Source organism: Anas acuta, chromosome 3, assembly GCF_963932015.1.
Source record: "Anas acuta chromosome 3, bAnaAcu1.1, whole genome shotgun sequence".
Taxonomy (NCBI): Eukaryota; Metazoa; Chordata; class Aves; order Anseriformes; family Anatidae; genus Anas; species Anas acuta.
Window position 1 is genome coordinate 22,349,330 of NC_088981.1, and position 16,953 is coordinate 22,366,282.

General features: G+C 39.4%; 1 protein-coding gene across 1 annotated transcript; it reads left to right on the forward strand.

Moving 5' to 3' along the window:
- Positions 1 to 3: 3 nt before the first annotated feature.
- BROX (BRO1 domain and CAAX motif containing) lies at positions 4 to 14,930 on the forward strand. The gene is made up of 13 exons (XM_068676057.1): positions 4 to 145; positions 1,059 to 1,214; positions 1,981 to 2,087; positions 3,667 to 3,763; positions 5,133 to 5,228; positions 5,910 to 5,982; positions 6,337 to 6,442; positions 6,992 to 7,081; positions 7,749 to 7,834; positions 9,170 to 9,251; positions 10,455 to 10,605; positions 11,809 to 11,968; positions 12,448 to 14,930. Exons 2-13 carry the CDS (start codon positions 1,114 to 1,116, stop codon positions 12,532 to 12,534), a joined length of 1,236 nt encoding a protein of 411 aa, XP_068532158.1. The 5' UTR covers positions 4 to 145; positions 1,059 to 1,113; the 3' UTR covers positions 12,535 to 14,930.
- Positions 14,931 to 16,953: the final 2,023 nt, after the last annotated feature.

A 16,953-nucleotide genomic window follows, 5' to 3' on the forward strand; every position in this document is an offset into this window, starting at 1 on the left:
CGCCCGCGACATCGCTACCGGGGCGGCAGCGCCCGCCCGCGGCTGGGGGAGCGCCGCCCCCGGCCGCCACCGTCACCGAGCCCCAGCCCCAGCCCGGGCGGGGACCGCTCCGCTCCGCTCCTCCCCGCCAGCGCAGGGCCCCCAGGTGAGCAGCGCTGCCCATGGGGGGGTCTGGAGGGGCGGAGGGGGGCAGCGGAGCTCCGCGGGCGCTGCCTGCGGCCGGGCGCGGTGCTGGGTCCCGCAGCGGCCTCGCTGCGGCCGGGGGAGGGCGCCCGGGCCGGCCCCTGCCCGCCTGACCGAGCCGCCGGGGCCGGGCCGGGCCCCTCCGGGCTTTGTCCCGGGCAGCCTTTGTGTGTCCCCGCCGGGAGGAGGCTGCTGCTGTGGCTCCGTACAGCCCGCACGGCTTCCTTGGCTTGTTATAAGCCGGCCTCTCGCCGGGCATCGCTGCGGGAAGCCTGTGGAAAGCCCTCGTCAGGGTGCCCGTCGTAGCTATGAGTCCTGGAGCTGAAGGAGAGGAGGAAGGATAGGCCCTTCTGGCCGTGCTCCACCACACCTACAGCTCTGTTGTAAACACATCCAGGGTTTTTTTAAGGGTTATTACACAATTACCTTCATCGGTATCAATAGGCCTCGATAACGGCTAATAACGCATCGATCAGACACAATGTAATGATAATGAACCGAGATGTGCCTGTAAATGACATAGGAATATTCAGCCTTACACAAGAGAGAACAATTTTTAGTTTTTTTTAATTAAGGAGGTGTGCAGGGACATAGAACAAAGAAGGCAGAGCTTTTTGTCCCACCTAAAATAGTTACCTCATAAAAAATACGTATTTTAACAGAATGAAATTCTAAAACTAATGTGGATGATGAGGACAAGGCCCATGAAAGCTTAGTGTTTCAAGTGGAAAACATTCCTTAGTGTAATTATATATATAACTGCTCACATTCATTTCTTTTCCTATTGTTTACATTTGGATTTTGTTGTTGTTTTTTTGTTGGTGGTGGGGTTTTTTTGTGAGCCGAGGAGCACCCAATTGTCTCTGTTTCTACAGGCACTCGCTTCTTTCCACACTTCAGACTTGACGCAAACAACACTACAGCGCAAAAATGACTCACTGGTTCCATCGCAACCCTTTGAAGGCTACAGCTCCTGTCCCCTTCAATTTTTACGGGGTAGCCACCACTCCAGCTGCATCAAAGATCTGCAAGTAAGTGTGCCTGTCATTAGCTTGAGTCTGTCTCTGGCAGTTTGGAGGACCTCTTGAAAAATGATGGTTATTCTTCAGTTTTTGTTCTGAAGATAGCTAGAAATGTGTGGGCTGGGAGACAATGAAACAGTGATAACGCCAAACATTTACTTACAAAGAATGAATTATCCAGTTTTAAAGTTTCTTAGTACGCAGCAAGACCTATTACAATAATTCAGAGGCAAAAGACTGAGCATTTCATTGTCTTTCTGATGACTGTGCATTCTTCTGCAAAAGATTGGTTGAAGTAATTTCCCTAAGTAAGACATGAATGTTCGATTGTAGCTAGGAATATAATGGGAAGAGATCTCAGTTTTCGTAGATCTATTCTTATCTCTTCATATGCTTGTCCTATTCTAATGTTGAAGAATGCTTCTTTCCTTCTCTTGCCCCCAGCCTCTTGGAGATAAGGGAACATTTATTAATCTATAGTTCTATCACAAACTAAAATAATAAATGCTGGTTACCCATTGCTATCTGTCCACAATGGATTACACTTTAAACTAAGAAAATAAACCTTTTGTATCCAGAGGTGAAAGGAAGATTTTTCTGTATTGATTGGCATCTTTCTTTCAAAGCAGCTTTCCTTGTGTTAAGGTAGCTAAATTGCATGCTTAGCTTCCTTAGCCAGAAGAGTGGTGGTAGACATGGGTGAGTTTAATGGTGTGTTTTCAGGTTAAACTTAGTGGTTTTCTATATTTTTTTTCTTTTTCTCCACCCCATACAGTGATTTGCGATTGTCTCGAACGCGACTATTGGAGCTATTTACAGACTCGAGTTGTAATCCAGAAATGATGAAGAACGCAACTGATTTGTACTTCTCACTCTTACAAGGTAAGAACACACAAAACTGCTAATAAAACAAGAAGTATATAGTTTGTGTTTTAATGACACTTCTCAGATTGTCCGTTGAGCTAACCTTATTGTAAGAAGCTCTGCAGTTCTCAGGAAGCCAGGTATCTTCATGGCTTTTGTGCTTGATACCAGTCATGGGCACTTGTGAGGCCCTTTCTGCAAGTTTCAGTGTCCTTTGTGACCTGATAGCAGAAAGCGTTGGCAGTCTTGCCCTCTTGCTTTTAACCTCATTCTCCTTGCTGGAGGAGGAGAACTGTCTCTTACCATTGTGGTGAATTGCTCAGGTATAAACTGAATCTGTTATGTAGTTGTTAGGAGTCCCTCTTCAGTGTAAACTCCTGGTTTGTCTATTACTAGATAATAGAACTTACTGCAAGTTTACACTTCTGCTGCTTGGGTATATACAGTTTCTCATTAGTGTAGCATCTGTATTTTCAGCAGGTGCAGGAGCATTCCCTTGAAATCTTCCTTCTGACGATATTTTTATGACTCTCTCTGTAGCAGTCAGATGCTCAGACAAGTTACTGAGGATCAGGTTTACAGGAATCAGATGACTGATGAAAAATATGTTACCCTTCAGTCCGGAAAGTGAAGCAGCTCAAGTTGATGTAGTTCCCTCAGTCTTTGCAGGGGTGTAAGCTAATGAAACATTTTAGAAAAATAAGATAACAGTCAAAGTTACTCCAGATAAGAGTTGGAGAGTTTCTTCAGGAAAGCACTGTGTTTGGTCACTAAAATCTCTTGCACGTGAAAGAAACAAGTATTTTCTGTCTTTATAAATGTTTTATAAATGTGTCAGAAATGAAAACTGTAGCCCAAATAGATGGTGTTGCAAGTCTCAAGTTCTTGAAGTCTGTAAGACCTGACTAGGCCCCAACCAGTCTTCTTCCTCCCTGAAAAAATCTTTCTTAGCCTTGCATATGCTGACATTTGAACATTCCATAGCATGAGCTCCATCCTACTGACTGCTGCTTTCTGGGCAGCTGGACATGCAGAAGCAATTTCCTGTAGCGTAGCCCTGACGACTAGCTGAGTCCATGCGTGTAAGCCTTTTTTCTTCTTCCTGTTGACCAGGCAGCTTTCCCTGGAATTTCCCTATCATCGTTACAGTAGCAGGGACAGGCACTCCTTGTGAGCAGCCACAGCCATCCTGTACCCAACTCTGTCAGACTCCCAGCTAGTCACCAGATGAGACAGGGAGACAGCTGCAAGGTTTTCCTTAAGCAATCAAGACTTAAAATCGTAGAGTGGCTAGGATTGGAAGGGGCCTGCCATAGTCAGGGAAAAGCCTGCTGGGCTACCACTCCACAGTGGTACACTTCGTTTTTAATCACACTTTGTTTTTAATCACAGCCAGTTTGTCTTTTTGCAAGTCTTCCTCTCAAGATACTGAGGAATAAAAGTCCCAGAAAGTAACATGGATTTTTGAGTGGTACAACAAGAAACATTTCTTTATTTGTATTCTCATTGATCCCCATTTATTTGTTACTAGTTCCTTTTGTTCCATTCCTTTCTTTGATATTGTCTGGCAGGACTTTTTATTTTCCTTGTTCCGTAGGTTTTATCCTTTCACTGGATGGCTCTTCCCAAGAATGCAAGTTGCGATATATTCAGAACTTTAAGTGGACAGATACATTACAAGGGCATGTTCCAAGGTATGCATGCTTTTATGATTATAGGGTATGCAGCTGTTCCCTTTTGTGCTGTCACCTGTGCATATATGGAATGAACATGTGAAGGAAAACTTGAAAATGTAGCAAACGCTACAAAGTATACAGCAAATGTTACACATGGAGTAGTTTTCAAAAATTCGTTGCATTGTGTTTTTGATAGTTGCCATACTGTGTTAGGTGTACTGAAGTGTACTAAGGTGTACGTACTGAAGCATGTGCCACATTTATTTAAAAAGAGGTGGTAATGCATGTTAGTGGTAGGAGGACTCATTGTTTTTAAGTTGATCTACAAGCTAGACCTACAGTTGGCTAGAACAGTGCAAAAAAGAACCTTGAGAACATTTGTGAATTGAATGTGAAAGCATAGATTACTGCATTTTAAAACTTTCCCTTTTGGCAATACTACCTTCTGACTTCTTTTTTGAAGTCCAGATGTTTCTCAAGGTCTGATTTTGTTGATTTCTTCTGAAACTCCTACTATGTGCACTCCTAGTACAAACAAACAAAGCTTCTGCTTTATGTAGGAGTACAGCTCTGAAGGGAACCTTCTGGATTATTCAATTGTCTCTTTATATTGTAGGTAACTGCGTTGTATAACCATGCTTACACATTTAGCATACTTAATCTAGAAGCAGGGCTCAACTTCCTCAAAGCTTTTATTCCCCTTAGAAGATGACCTGCTGATTAGGACTCTCTTCTGATTTTGTCATGGGTGTGAACATTTGTTCTGGTGCCAGCATTATTCTCCTCACTCTCACGCCGTTCTTTTTAAAGATAATGAGCTGCTAGGCTATACTGAACTTGTCCTTATGAGTTGCAGTCTTTTCAAAAGGCATGTTTTTAGCTTAGGAAACTTCCTGCTATTTGCCCATGCCATTTGACTGCAGTTATATAAATACTTGCAATAGCATTCATTTGAGGGAGATGTAATAGGCTCTGACTTACTAACTTAACAGCTACAACTTTTAAAGCAGACGTTCCAGAGCAAGGCTTTCCACAAAATGTGCAATTTAAAAAAAAAAAAAAATGGAAAAATGTCAGCCACACCCAAAGCTAAACAAATCTCAAGTTACTGTTTTAAAATAAAAGTTCCCAAATGGGAAGGGTAGGCATTTGAATGCGGGAAATTAAAATTATGAACTCTTAAAGGGAATAAGTAAAAACAGAAATCTTTTAGTCAGTTCCGCAAGGAAGAATGTTTGAATTGGGAATTGTTGACTTGTTCAAGAAAAGTGCCTTATGAAGAGAAATGCCTGCTTATGCTGCGGAACTATCAGCAGAGAGTTTGTCAGAACAAAACTGAAAATACTAAATTGTTTAGGGTGGTGTTTTTTTGTTTGTTTTTCTTTAGTGCCCAGCAGGATGCAGTATTTGAACTGGTTTCCATGGGTTTTAATGTAGCTCTGTGGTACACAAAATATGCATCAAGACTTGCTGGAAAAGAAGAGTAAGTATTTTTATTTTCATAGTAATTCCATTGCAGCAATATTCCACCAAAAATCATAGGTTCTGAATTCTGACTGCTATAGTTCATGTCCAGCTGAGACATTAGATGTTCAAGGGAGCAGTTGGCCTTCATTTATGTTTTTAATGTGCAAGTGCACTTCAGTCCCCTCTTCTGTTTGTGAAAGAAGAGTACTGATACCATCTGGCTATGGTATAGAGAAAGTGTCAGTTGTGAGTAAAGCCTTCCTATTTCCTGCTCTATACATCTTAAGTACAAAGTTCAGATTCTTAAAATCACAATTCTGCTGATGTTTATCCCTGCAGATTTCTAAAGCTTTGACTTTTAACATCGAGGGTCCTTTTTACTTAAAAGTCATTACAAGGTCTTGTGTTTCGTTTTTCAAGTGAGTTCTATTTGATTATTTAATGATTGAACATGACAAGAAAGTTTTTACTATGAAGGTAGCACAGAACTGGGACAGATTACTTAGAGAGGGAGAGAGGGGGGGGGGGTATCTCCATTCTTGAAGGATTTCAAGATTCAGCTAGACAAAGCCATAACTGACCTGATCAACTGTTGGCCTTGGTCCTGCTCCAAAGCTGGATGTTTCAGTAAATGACACTTAGAGGTCCTTTCCAACGAAAATTTCTGTGATTCACTCCATATTCTGTCCTTCCTTAGTATAACAGAAGATGAAGCAAAAGATGTTCACAGAAGTCTGAAGATAGCAGCTGGGATCTTTAAACATTTGAAGGTAGTAAAACTGTCTTTGCTGTCTGGTATTTGTCTCTGAGTACTTGACTTTTTGTCTTAGAAAAGCCTTTGCTTTCCTGATGAGATCACAGAATAAAACAATGCTTTAGACTACCTGAGTGATACAGGGAAGAGGAGTATTGTTATATATATATGTTGTTAACCATGTGATCCGTTTTTCTCACTGGCAGTGGAAGAGTAATCAGTCTGTCTACCTACTAGTACCTGCAACAGTGTGGCCAGCTGTCTTGGGACCTTCACTGAGTGTTCCATCCATTTAGGAATAAGGGATGTGTTTTGCATTGGTGACGGTGATATTAAACCTAAACTGACTTCAGACTTGCTTTATGCTTAGGAAAGCCATATTCCAAAATTGATTACACCTGTAGAAAAAGGAAGAGATTTGGAAGCTCGACTTATAGACTCTTACATCATACAGTGCCAAGCAGAAGCTCAAGAAGGTATCCTCAAATCTACCCATTTGTTGGGGCTGGGAAATGCTAGTCTTTGTCTGTGACTTCTGTGATGTCTTGTGAAGTCTGCTTTGCAGCAATGCCAGCTTTTTCTTCTGAAGTACTGTGGCTTAGTGGAGATGGTTGCTTTTAATGAAACCTAAGTTAAATTTTAGGAGAAAAATGCCCCAAATCAGTATGATACTATAAATTTAACTACTTTGGAGAAATATGTGTCCTCTTCTTTACTTTCATGAAGTAAATATCAATATATTCCATACTTGCCTAACGTAAATTCCCAGTTCCTTTCCTTTAAAATATTTGCAGCTTCTGTTTACTGCTTACTCTTCAGACTAACAGTCTTTCAGCTTTCCTATTAATTTGAAATTATTCAAGAAACAGTCTGTCTTCATTCTGCAGTTTGCTTGACTTGTGAGAACATATTTGTTTTCTGCTAATGTAAAGGTTTTAAAATGTCTCTGCTAATTTAGTGTGACGTTTTCAATTAAGCTTTAGTACTGTGGTGTGGAATGTGTTTTGTTTTGTTTTGTTTTTCAGTGACAATTGCTCGGGCTATTGAGCTGAAACACAATCCAGGTCTAATAGCTGCTCTTGCTTATGAAACAGCTAACTTTTACCAAAAAGCTGGTAAGTGCCTTGTTTTTTATCCTCAGTGACCTGTTTATTACCAGCAGACATACTTCACTGCAATATTAATGCTGCTTCTCAGTGGGTAGTTAGTGGTAGGAAATGCTGGTGAGAGAAGACAAGACAGTAATGAGCAACCGCAACAGACGTGGTTGGTATAAGTGGAGTGTGTTTGGCTGTCTTTGGGCAGCAGTGTGATGCAGACAAGTGAGCTGTGCAGTAGTTTAATTCTCTGTGTTCTCACAGCTGGGCAAGCTGATCTGTAGCTTTACAAAGGCAAGTGGGAAAAGTGCAAAAGTACGTGAATAAATATGAGAGATAATATTGTAACAGGCATAGTATTTTTATAAGTCACTGCTTGAAATTAAGCTAGGATCCAACTTTGAAATGCTGCCTAAAAATACTTAGGAAAATTAGCCTTCCAAATGTAGTGGTCAGCTCTTTCACGGATTCTAGGAACAACTGCACAACAGCACAATAAGCTGCATATTTTTGGTTTTCTCATGGTTTCTTTACCTATTTGCAGGAGTAATTTATGTCACTTGTTTCTAGCTACTTTGTAGTTAAGATCCAATGTTAAGTTTAATAATTCTAGTCTTTGAGTGTGTGTGGGGGGGGATTTTCTTTTTGAAAAAGTCTTAAAGAGTAACATTAGATGTATTCACAGATCAAACATTATCCAGTTTGGATCCAGCCTATGCAGGTAAATGGAGGAAGTATTTAAACTTGAAGACCTGTTTCTATATGGCCTACGTAAGTACTTGATTAATAACAGTCACGATTCTTAATGTCATCTAAGGCTGCATAGGGAATGGGAGTTATGTATTGCCTTGACTTTCTTTCCATGCTGTGAAGAGACACTGCAATATCAGGGCATTTGAGGTGTTTTTGTTGAGCCAGGTGAAATTTCTGCAGTGTGGAATTTACTGTGATCACCTATCTTTAAGTGAAGCCAATCAGGTTGAGCGTAATACTTGTTTTCCATTATCTTTATCAAAGTCTGATTCTAGGCATAATTCAGAGCTGCTCATCTTTTTTATGAAAGCCTTGAGTGAAGCTGCATCAAATGTTAAGTGCAATTCTAAGTCCTGTCCCTTTTTTCATGACTGATCTCTGGTGCAATGGCACTCTTGGGATTATCAGCTGCTCTGTTTGCTGATTGCTGGTTACTTCTTGTATCCTGTCACAGTATGTGATGTGGTTATTTCATAGTGGGTAAAAAAAAGGGCCCAAACTACACAGTTAAAACAGCTGTCTTTCTCTTACTTTAAACCTGTAATTAAAAGCTTCAAGTCTTATTAGCAAGCTTCAGAGTAAGAGGTGGTCAGAGCTGTAGTAGTTGACTGTCTTTTACTTTTTAATTTCTGTAATATGGGCAATGACAGATTGATGCTTGATATACCGTGAGATAGGATATTAGAGGAAGATATGCAAGGTATACATTAGTTCATGACCTTCCTTAACTTACAGTATTTAGTAGCTAAGTATTCAAACTCAGTGTCTCCTGATTAATAGCAAAAAGGCCTCAGTTCTCACTGCAATACAGGATTGTCTTTGAGCATAAGTGTGCAGGAATGGGGGTTCTTGGAGAGGAAAAGTTGTTAGACCACAGCAAGATATCTCAGGCAGTAGAACTGGTCTCTTTTCTGGATTCTCTGATGTTTGTTGCAGGCTCAGTTTTTGAGTGTTAAGGTGGTTTAGTTTTTAGTCTTTGCTTTGCTTTGACAGGTGTTCATTGTCATTCTGTGATAGGGTTTAATGCTGCACACTGAGACTGTGAGACAGAGGTTGGAACTGGACTATGTACTCATGCTTTTGGTGCGAAAGCCTTCATGAAGCTCCAAGTTACTCTTGGCTAGACTTGAGGCAGATTGCTTTAGACCCAGCTCAAGTGTTTGTGTTGAACTGCATTGTTCAGAGTAAATGTACCTTTGTTGTCAGTGCGTGCTGCTTTGACTTCCATTCCCGAATTGTCAGCCATCTGCAGAGAATGGCAGCTTCAAAGACAGCTGATGTAAGGAAGAGCGAAATGAGTTGACGTGGGAAGTACCCACTGATACTGGTAATGATTTTGTCCTCTCTCATTAGGCGTACTGTTACCATGGTCAAACTTTGCTGGCCAGTGATAAATGTGGGGAAGCAATTAGATCTCTCCAAGAATCAGAGAAATGTAAGTGTGACTGAGATGGGATTATGTATCTGATGATGACATACCTGTTCTATTTTGTTGTGTTGTGTTTATTTGTCTCTTACAAACTGAAGATTTTTATCTCTCACCTGGTAATAATCCAGTACACTTTTAAATAGACAGAATACTTTTTATTTTTTTATTTTTTGGGGGGGAGAGGGAGGAAGAGGGAGGGAAGGATCTGTCATCCCAAAGGCTGCCTTTCATAAAGGGGCTGCAGAAAATTTCTTCTTCATTTCTCAGCCTGTTAAAGGCTGGCTCCGAACTGCCTACAATACACATAAAAAAATGAACTGATTGGTCAGCATATTTTCTGGTTTGTGTGTTAAGTTACTGCAATATTTTCTGCTTTGGAGTTGGCTTTGTCTTAGATTAAACAGTAAATCTGGACTATCACTCATTTCTCAAAGTTTTGTTTTGGTTTTGTTCATTTTTTTTAACAGGTTTCAGTAGTTTATTTCCTTCCTATTAGTTTGAAAGGTAGATTAGCAGAGCTATGTATATGTTTGGAGTAGTTCAAGGACTTCTGAATAGCCTTCTCCTTCAAAACTATTGATCATGTGGAAATATATTGTTCCTACTGTATTGTGTAAAGACAGGCAGCTTTTTCTGTTTTACCCCGGTGGCTCGCACTGCATAACTTTACCACAACATGTAAAAATGCTCAAATCATCTTATTTGAAATTTATAATTTTAAAAATATCTGAAAAGAATTAAGTAGGAACAAACTAAATTGGATTACTTGCAGTAAAACAAATATTGTGTTTTTTACTATGCCTGCTGTTCAAAGAAGAGTGCTTGTTTTCCCACTCCATATTAAGTGCTGTTTATTTTTGTACAGCAGCTCTGCATGGATACCTTCATACCCATTCTTGTTCCCTATTGTGCTGCACAGTTTTCAGGCTTACTGTTGCATTTTGCCCCCAAAGTAAGAATGCTTTTGTGATTCTCTCTGCTCAGAAAGCGATCTTTTTTTTTTTTTTTTTCTTCCTGTTCCTAGTCTACTTTTTGGATGCAGAAAATCTTGGCTGGAAGTGCTGCTGCCTTTTAGCTAGTTTATTTTTGTTTCTAAGAAGTAAGAAGCCTGAATGGATTCTGATGTCTCTTATAGCTCAGGCTGTAGATCAGAACTGTCCTTTAACAGACTCATGTAACTGATTTTTATTACGTTCCTTTCTTGCAAAGTTTTTGCCAAGGCTGAAGCATTGTGCAAAGAATATGGAGAAACCAAAGGGCCTGGGACTACTGCCAAACCTTCCGGACATCTCTTCTTTAGGAAACTAGGAACTTTGATCAAGAACACACTAGAAAAATGCCAGAGAGAGAATGGGTTCATGTAAGTAATTTGGGGTTGGTGCAGTACACTGTGTGGACTGTTAATACCTCATTTGCTTTTATTTCAGGGTGGGATGGTAAATTATTCTTCAGTTCTTGTATTTCTTTAGGGTATGAGATGTAACTTGGAATTACAAATGGCTTTGTTTTTTCTCTTATCAGATTTGCTGTGGGTCTGTGCTGTCACCCTCTGTTCTATGCCAGTTCAGCTGTGTAGGTTGGAGTGATGTGCTGGAGAGCTTAAGCTGTTTCCTTCCCTCGTTCCTCAGCTATTTTCTCTTCTACACAAGAGAAAGTCCTGCAGAGGCTGCTGGGTTGCATTAATGACCTTTTCCCTGCTGCTGGGATGTAGTAGACAAAAGAGGATGGAGGGGAAACGGAGAAGACTGATAGCTGGTTCTGCTTTGCTACCAGAGAAATCTAAAGTCATGCCTTCTGTGAATAACATGCTTAGGGTGCTAAGAGCTTTACCAGTCTACATATAATTAATGCTAAGAGTAGGGATTTCCGTTACTGTCCTTTCCAAAAAAGAGTTTCAAAAAGGTTTGAAATAGCAAGATTATTTTGTCTTTAGAAATCCTTTGCTGATTCCCTTCTCCCTTCTCCTCATGACTTAGTATTCCATAATACGTTTATTTCCCATTTGTATAATATTTGAAGACCTGTGTAGTAGGAGAATTGACTAAACACAAAGGATTGTGTTGGAGCAAGACTTTGTGGGTGTTGCAATGTCATCTCTATTACGCAGTGTGGCGCATTAAGATTGATCATGCAGTAGCAAAGCAAAGCACTGTCTGTATCCTTTTTCTTGGGACATATTTTGGGGTTTGTCTGTTTCTCTAAACATCTTTCTAGACAAGACCACAAGAGGTGGTCTTCTCATTGAAGCCTTGGGAATAATGGTTACCAAGTAGGAAAGAACCCACCTAACTGGGTAGGAACAATACCAAGAAGGAATTTTTGTTTTAAAATTGTTTTTTTTTTTTTGTTTTTTTTTTTTTTTTGTTTTGTTTTTTGTTTTGTTATTTTGTTTTGTTTTAAATCTTGCTGAGAGAATGCATTCTGGATGGTGCCTTAATGAAATGGAATGAGAGCAGCAATGGTAGCCACTGTAAAAGCCCAGATTGTTTTTCTTTAGAATTGCAAACGAGACTTGCAGAGAGAGTTCATTGTGTTTTCAATATACTGCTGTATTCTATTACAGCTATTTTCAGAAGGTGCCAGCAGAGGCTCCCCAGCTGGAACTAAAAGCAAACTATGGCCTAGTAGAGCCTGTTCCTTTTGAATTTCCTGCACTGAATGCACACTGGACTCCTGAAACACTTAATGCATTTGATCTCACCAAGAGGCCAAAGGATGACACTGTAAGATAACCTTACACGTTTTTCTTTCCCATTAGCTTTATTCTGTCTTTAATAAACGTTTTGTTCTTTTGTAATGCTTCCCACCTCAGTGAAGGGCATAAACACAAGGCTACCACCTGAGCTCACATTTCTCCTGTGCAAGGAGGCAAGTCAATTAATCTCTGCCACACTGTTGGAATCTAGAAATTAGGAGTAATGCTTTTCCAAATCTTGAATAGGAGGAAGTTCTCTGATGTGTATAAGATGCTGAGATGGTACAGGAGTGAATGCTATAGAAAAATCCTTTTAAGAAAATGATTCATTTACGGATGCTGAAATAGTCAACGTTCAGCTTTTTTCCTTCCTCTTTGGTCAAAGGCTACAGCTTTGAAAAGAGAAAGGACTGCTAGTTTAGGATATGTAAAGTTAGCCGTACATAAATACTGTGCAGACACAGTGGTTTGTACTTGGGGTATTTATTTTTTTTTTCTTGTTCACAGGCTAAACCAAAACCAGATGAAGAAGTAAAGCCTCTGAAGGAACCAGATATAAAGCCTCAAAAAGACAGTGGATGCCAGATTTCTTAAGTGTCATAAGTGCTTTGAACTCGCTTTAAAACTGTATTAATTGGACTCTGGGGCTTTTAGTTCCGATCTCCCTTTTTCTGGTTCTTCTTTGTTAATTTAGAAGACTAATTTAGTTTACTTTTGTTAGTATGCATCTATCTTGCTTGAGCATGTGATGGATTTCTAGGAGTTTATATCTGACTTATTTTTGGGTTTAGTGGGATATCATAGAATGATTGGGCTTAAATGTTCATATTGTGCCTCTAGAGAGTTTCTTTTTGTGGGTTTAGTTTCTGCCCACAAATAGCAATGGAAGTATCATGATTGTAATTTTTAAAGATTTCCCAGTAAAATATATGCTTATGATGTCACATTCTGCAAACCAAAGTTTGCAGGAACAGTTATATTTATTCACATTTGTCATACAGGCTTAGCATCCTGTCATGTTCTGATTCACTTCAATGTAGCGGGTGAAGAAAATCTGGGTTTGGTATTTAACAATCCTATGGTATTTAACAGCACTTTCACAGAACTTGGAAAATCTTGAGTTCTGCATAAATGGAACACAATTTATATTCTTCTGAAACTTGTAGCCTCTGTTCTTTCCTTTCTAGATCAAGGTCCCTGTATGAGCATTTGTATTGAGTAAAGTACTTTATCTTGTATGTCCTTAAGTTAAAATCCCTTAGTATTAAATTGTATATGGAAGTGATGCAGCAGGTAATATGTAAGTGCTTGAAAGTTTTAGTTTTAGCATAGTTCTTTCCAAAATGGAATGTGGAGCTATTTTGCCAATACAGACTTTTAATTCTCTTAAAAACGTATTGCAGCTGTAGTCATCTGCATTTGCTTAGCCTGCCCCCTTTAAGGATCAAGCTAAAGTTAACTCCAGTTCATAATCATGATTTTTTCAGTTGCTCATTGTTCTTCAGAAGTGCATGCATATGTCAATACATCTCAACTCAATTGATTTTCTTTCTACACAACTAGATTCCATCTTTCCTTCTCCCCTCACTTTCCCTTCCATCTGCTATGTCCAAAGGCACAGGCTGACCTTTGTTTGCTAATGCACATGTAGATGCTGGGACTTGTTTCCAGTGAGGCTTTTGGCTGTGGGTGTATTTCAGTATATAAATATCTTAAATTAAGCAGACCATGACTAAATCATTCCCAAAAAATCTTCTTAGGAAAGGTTCTTTTATGGACTTGTATTCTTCATTCTTTGGACGTTTTAATGAACCAAGCGGTTTGGTTGAATCAAGTTCACTGTAAATAGTTCAGGGCATAACCAAGTGGATTGTGTCAGATTGCGGTATTACTTAAGCCTAGCTGTGTAACCTCTTATGCCATAGCTGTTTCGGTAAATATGATGTAGTAGTTTAAAAATAGACTAATGGAACAAACTAATTCACTTAACATGTGTTGCTTTTCAAGACAAACTTTGTTTACTCGTAGTTAAAATCCTATGGCAAACACTGGATTGTTTTGCCCAAGAAACTGGAGACTGTTTGTGTGCGAAGCATTGAGTGCTGTCAGTCAACGAACAGTTCTCTCTTTGGTTTTGATGGGTAGTGGCAAGAATTACTGTAAATATTATTGAGATTGCCTTTCCAATATGCTCAAGAATATAGATGAATTGACTGGGAGTTTTGGTTAATCTGGAAGCCTAACAACCACGTTCCTTCCATTATGATTTCTTCTTGTAGTTTTTAAGAATGACGTATTTTGAATGGTGACTTTTTAATATTCTTTTGCTGCAAGAGCCTGTTTTTTCTGGCACTGGTTTTAGAGGCTCTCATGGCTGAATCTGCAAATGTTGTTGGTGTAAATAGTCTTTTGAAAACTTGTGCTCAGGCTAAATAGTGAGCACTAGGCCCTCTATTTTGTGCTTTTAAAATGTACCAATAGTCTTTAATCTTCTATAAAGCAAACTATTAAGTTCTTTGTAAGATTTGTATTTAAATACTTTTAATACGCTTCTTCCATGTTTCATGTTTCTGGGTTTACAGTAGTTAATCTCCACCCAGCACGTGACACTCCTGGAACTGAAGGACTAAGTTTGGCTCTTGGATGCTGATGCCTGCCTCCCACTGGATTTGGTAGAGGAGCTTTGCCTGTCAGCCTAAGGATAATACTTGGTCACCTGACTACTTAGCATGAATGTGTAGCGTGCCTGTAATGATGGTACTGGTTCATAGTATAAGCAAGAAAACATACCTGTATCTGTGTAGGATGCAGCCTCCTTTGCACTTGAGAATTTCCAGTCTTGCAATTTTCATACAATATGATTGTAAATATTTCTGTCCTTTTAGTTTGGTTGCACTGATTTCATTATTGTGCTATTGGTAAGATTTTTATGGGAAACATTACTAAAATGTATTTTAAATTGTCTATGAATAAAATAAACTCATGAAGCCGTTCTCTTCAGAGGACACGAGAAGAGGCAGTAATTTGTCTGTTTTCCATGTGAGTTCAGAGAAGTTAAGTTTCTCAGTATTGGCTGAGGGATGATGTGTTTTACTCTGCACCTAGTATCTAAATTGAAGTTTCAGCATTAACATAAGTTTTGTTCATGCCTATTATTTATTCCTGAAACAAACAAACAGGAAAAAATATCTTTTAAAGGTCATTGCCAAAGTATTACTGCAGTAGGAGCTGGTGGGTTTCATTGTTGTTTTTAAGTACAGCCCAGTTGAGTGAGGAATAAAACGCAGTACCACTTGTCTGGCACAGAAAAGGCCCTGTAGTGGGTATCTGTCTCCAGATTTTGAGTGTGCAGCATGTTCACCTTTCCACATTGACGTTTGGATTTGTTCAGATCGTTTTCTGCTGGCGATGCTCTCAAATTGAACAAGTGTCACATGGCAGCTGATGGCCCCTTGATCAGCTTTTCACGTATCAAGTCCTCCGTTCGTTGGCATTGGTGTCTTCGTGGATTGCAGCCTGTCTGAAGCAAGCCTGTACTCTGATTAAACTTCAGTGGAATCAGGTATGATGAGGTTGCCCAAGCAGTCCTGTTTTATGAAGATGGTCGCTGTGCAATCTTAACCTTCATAGTTGGAGAATTTGTATATAAACACAAGTTTCAGAATATCATTTAAGATAAGCTGAATGTGTCAGTTGTTTGATCACTTAAAATATTAAGTAAGTCATTAGGCATGATTTGGTATGCCTATAAAAAGTTATAGTGCTCGCAAAGGTATGTGATATTGTAGGATATAGTATATGCTATGTGAAGGAAGTTTCATATGTGCATATTGCTGGACAATACTTTACATTGCCAGCAGGTGGCAAATAAATTTATAAGGAACAGATTTTTTCATTCTCAGAGGCAGGGCTGGCTCTTTCATTTCCTGGTGTAAATACATGCTAATGCCCTTTAGCCACTGAGGATCTAGCTCAGCTTCTGGAATTAAAAAATAGCTCAGCTTCTGGAATTAAAAAATAGCTCAGCTTCTAGAAGACAAAAATAGCTCAGCTTCTAGAAGAAAACCATAGCCTAAGGTGGTAAAATGCTAACTATTTCTTCCAAGTGTGGCATACTTGAAAACCTGCAAGTACAACTCTCACCACATTTTTTCAAGAGTAGCGATTTACATACGCCTTTGTGCTCTATTTATTTATTTATTTATTTCTATTCCTACCCACCCCCTTGGTCTGCTCCCCATTTTACCTGTTCTTAACCTCATGCAAAGTTTGCAAATAGGCAGGACCTGCCCACAGTTCAAATACAAGCAGTTCTTGCATCCTGTAGCTTTAGGGTTGGGTTTCCTGATTTCCCGCTGGCTCTGTACTGCTGCTAGTGCTTCAAGGCAGGTTTTTAAATGAGTAGATTCTGTGTGAAAACACTAAATATACTGAATCTAGCGTCTCTCGTTTATTTGTCCTGGGAAATACTACTCTCCTGCATCTATTTTTATGTCATGGGGTGTCCCCACAAATTTTTACAGGTGAGTTTCCTTTTTAATTTGTTGATGCTAAGTATTTTTCAGAAATGCATGTTTGACCTTTTGTAGCTTTTGAAGCTTCATAAAGTGACTTAACACTGAATTGTTAGTGTAAAGAGATCTGGGACATTACTCTTGTAAAAAGCACAGCAGTATCAACATCATTGCCTAATCTGTTTATTGTAAATTTTGTACTTTTCCTTCTTCACCTTCCCTCCAGTAAACAAGTTGCATGTATAAGCAGTGAAAAATACATTTTTATCCCTAGCTGGCTTACAGACAGAGAAATGTAAATAAATAATAACTGCATAAAAGTGAGTGCCCCCGTGTTCAAGAACATCAGTGATGCTATACTCTTTTCTCAAGGATTTCCTAGTTTTGATGTGTAGTTCCATATTACCTGAGCTTTCCTATGTTCATAGAATGACTGTTCATATCCTCAGTTGGAAAGAACCTGTAATGATCATCGAGTCCAACTCCTGATTCCACACAG